The sequence below is a fragment of the Limulus polyphemus genome, unplaced genomic scaffold (assembly GCF_000517525.1).
Source record: "Limulus polyphemus unplaced genomic scaffold, Limulus_polyphemus-2.1.2 Scaffold2877, whole genome shotgun sequence".
NCBI classification, from domain to species: domain Eukaryota; kingdom Metazoa; phylum Arthropoda; class Merostomata; order Xiphosura; family Limulidae; genus Limulus; species Limulus polyphemus.
In genome coordinates, this window is record NW_013668487.1 from 27,797 (window position 1) to 31,672 (window position 3,876).

At 29.0% G+C, this 3,876-nt stretch overlaps 1 protein-coding gene across 3 annotated transcripts in view; it reads left to right on the forward strand.

The window, feature by feature from the left end:
• Window positions 1–3,876, forward strand: part of LOC106468111 (thioredoxin domain-containing protein 11-like) — a 41,290-nt gene that overhangs the window by 18,126 nt on the left and 19,288 nt on the right. For all 3 annotated transcript variants that reach the window (XR_002612554.1, XM_013928524.2, XM_022396410.1), the window contains exon 5: window positions 2,364–2,473. Coding sequence is in view for 2 of the 3 variants with exons in the window: in XM_013928524.2 (XP_013783978.1) it covers window positions 2,364–2,473 (110 nt within the window). In the remaining variant the exon portion in view is untranslated. The remainder of the gene's footprint in view (window positions 1–2,363; window positions 2,474–3,876) is intronic.

Consider the following 3,876-nt stretch of genomic DNA (forward strand, 5'->3'; position numbering starts at 1 on the left):
GGTGGGTGGTGATGACTTGCTGCTTTCCCTCTAGTCTTACACTGCTAAATTAGGGACGGCTATCTTAGCGCCAAATCCGTAACAAACAAACAATATTTCTGTTGTAACTTATAATTAATTATGTACTGTATTTTTTATAAAGAGAATCTACTTATGCTCAATGTTAGAAAGTAAATAAATATAATTAAAACTATTTGTATAACGACTGATGATTGTTTAGTAGCTTGATACTATGAAAATTAATTCAAGTATGAGGCTTTGATTTAGACCAGTATTTTCAGGTTGAATTAGTGAGAACTTTCCCTTCAAGAGAACAGTTATGTTTTCCAGACTTTTATGAACGTACTTAGCACTTGTGATGACTTTAGTAGGACTGTTGTGTCAAAATGTAATTCTAAAATTATTAAAGTTGTCAAGTTTTGGATGTGGTTTGTCTTACTGAATGTAACAAAAATTAAAAAAACACACCTGCTTGTTAATTTTATTTTAAAGAGTATTGTCTGGATGCTGGAAGCCAGATTATTATTTTAAGAGGATTGTAAGATGACGTTTTATTTAATGAAGAAGAACTTGTATTGAATTTAATGATATTCCTAGAAAGGAGCTCTAGCTCTTTGTCGTGTACAGATATGAGGAAAGGTTTCTAAAGTTGACAATTTCCTTACCTGAAAGTGCATTTCAGATAGTTACTCCCCTCTCTGCACAACCTCCCACTCTTCCTCCCCATTTCTTATTTATTTATTTTGTCTCATCTAGAATGAGCTTATGTTCTAATGCTTGTGCTGATGTTGATTACTGTGCATGGAAGATATGTTGTTCTCCTATTGGCTATTGGTGAAGGGCTATAGTTGAAGGATGATGACATCATAAGCTGGTGCAATACATTAATACGTTTAGGGGTGGGAGCTTCATTCAAGGCTTGTGGTATGCACAGAAATTTCCACAGTAGTGGTGCAAGTTAATAGTTCTTTGTTGTACAGAGAGATAAATATCTAAAATACATTTTTGGGTAAGGAAACTGTTAATTTTTATGATAAGACTTATTTTTTTCTGAAATGCTGCTGCAATAAAGATTGAGATATAATACCTACGTGTAAATAGAATGAAGTTTTTAATGATTTTAGAATGTTTAGTGAAAGTGAACTGCGTGATATTCGTAGCTTTTTATGTTTATTTTTAGTTACAAATGCAGATAGACAGGGATTTAGTTATAGACAAATGGAAAAATCCATCAGAGTTTTTCTGTCTTATTATATGTATTAGTTTGCTATTATATTCTTAGTAGTAAGTTGAGAATTTCATTGTTTTTACTGTATAAAAATAGTATATTGAAAATGTTGTAACTTACACATGAAATACACATTTTTTTTTGTATATTTGTATTTAGTTTTTAGTGTTTTTTACCGTTGTGCTCTGGGGTTAGTTCATGATGTTGCTTCAGACTTTTTCTAAAATTATTATTTTGATTAACGTTGCAATAATACAAAAAAGAGGTAAGAAAAGATTATTAAAAATGACATGTTTTAGAAAGTTAACTGTTGAGACTTAAGTGACCCAAAATCTTTGAATATATATCAAAATAATTTCTGGGAAGATTACACATTCTGCTTTAAAATGTTTTGTTCGACATCAGTGATCTCATCAATCCTTTGTGGGAATGAATAAATTGAATGTGAATTCAAACTAGTGTTGATTCACATAGTTAAGCTCCCCAGTGGCACAGCGGTATGACTGCAGACTTACAATACTAGAAACCGGGTTTCAATACCTGTGGTGGGCAGAGCACAGATAGCCCATTGTGTAGCTTTGGGCTTAATTACAAACAAACACATTCTTAATTCTTACAAAAATTAAGCATTTTTTCTACTGAAAATTAAAAGCGAATATGATATCAAAAAGACTATTACACCATGAGCAGTGTGCATGATTCTTGGTGTTTGTAAATGGTTATTAAAATCTAAAGTTAATTATTTATGTAGATTTACAGATATTGGAAACTTTTTATTATTATCTAAATATTTTTGGATGTATTTCTTTCATTTTATAAGATTTGGTATTTTGAATACCAATATTCTATTCTTTTAGAATTATGTGTTAAATTCATAAATAAAATTTTTTTGATAAAAGTTTATAAAGATTTAAACAGTAATGTACCACTGAATATTCCACACTTACAGCTGTGAAGATATTATGAATGTGACAGACATTATTGCTTACTGACTTAAAATAGTTGTGTCTGCACTTAAGAAGTCTCTGATGTGGCAGTTTAGCCTATTAGTTGCATAAGATGTCATTCAGTTTTAAAATATATCAAATCCTTAACAAATATTATGTATTAAAAACAGGCTTACATTTTTTTTCAGATCCTACCAGGAGGCTTGGGTTTGGCATCATAACTACTAAAAAAATGGCACTGAAGCTAAAAATGACATCTTCCTCTACAGTTGTTCTGTATCTGTGGAATGGTACAGAGGTAAGAATTTGTATGTTTTAAACCTTAACAGGGTTTGAAAGTTTTTTAATTAAGATACTTTTTTTTGACTAATTGAACATAGAATGTTATTTGTTAAACTTATCACTTTTAAAACAGAAAACAGTTCCCCAATACATTTATACCATGTCTGATATTATTTTCTTTTATAAGCTTCTCTAATTTGAATATTGTTTTTGTCATCATAGTTCAATTTTATTTTATTTTTTTAATTTCAGAAACTTCATTAATTTTCTAAGATATTTCAGGAACGTAATTAGCATATGAAAAAGAGATGTAGACATTTATTGCTTCATTTTAATGACTCTTTGACAAAAAAAATAAAACTTATTATTGGCCCATTTTCATCTTTTTTTATCATTACAATTATTTATAGATAGAAAGTGGAATCCTTTAGTTTAGATTTTACCACGATACAATTCAGCCTTTATCTAGTATTGGCATTTTTTTTACAAAAGGTTGTATTGTTTTATATTCCTCAATAATGAATTTTTATATTCCTTAACAATGAAGTTTTATATTCCTTAACAATGAAGTTTTATATTCCTCAACAATGAAGTTTTATATTCCTCAACAATGAAGTTTTATATTCCTCAAAAATATTATTTTATATTCCTCAACAATGAAGTTTTATATTCCTCAACAATATTATTTTATATTCCTCAACACATGAGTTTTAAACATGATTTTAAGTCCATCTTTTTTGCATGTCAGCTGTTTTGTCTGAAACCATGAAGAAACATAAAGTATTTTTTTCTTTTAATTTATTAACCAAAGCATTATTTTTTTCACTGAAAGATAAAATAATAGTGACATAGTTGATGGTGGGATTAGGATACCTGGACAATTTTTGTTTGGAAACATATCTTTAATCTTTCATCTGGTATAAATCCAACTTATTATTGGTTTAGTTAGTGGTGATGTTTTGTTTCTCATATGATAAGAAAAATCTGTTTATTAGGTTGTATACCACAGGAATATTAATGTAAAGTCTGTGAACGTGTCGGCAATATCAACTGCTATGCTACTCTCCATATTATTTATGATCTGATAAATAAAATGCACAGTGGAAAGTTCTGTTTACTCCTGAAGTTAAGTTTGATAAATTTCTCTGTTGTAGAAGTGTCCATAGCTTTTTCTTTTAATTTTTTTTTCTCTGATACAGCAATATCCTTAGCTTTGGCATAAGTTTCAAAATATATCACATTTATAGATCTATAAAGGATCAAGAGATGTATCACACTTGTACTATAAAGGATCAGGAAGTTGAGCTGGGCTGTATTCAAGAAACTGAATGTGTGTCTTATTACTTGCTCATATTTGTTTGTTTCCTGGATTTAGAAATATTTTTATTTTTTTTTTTAGTTTTTTTTTTTTTTTTAGTT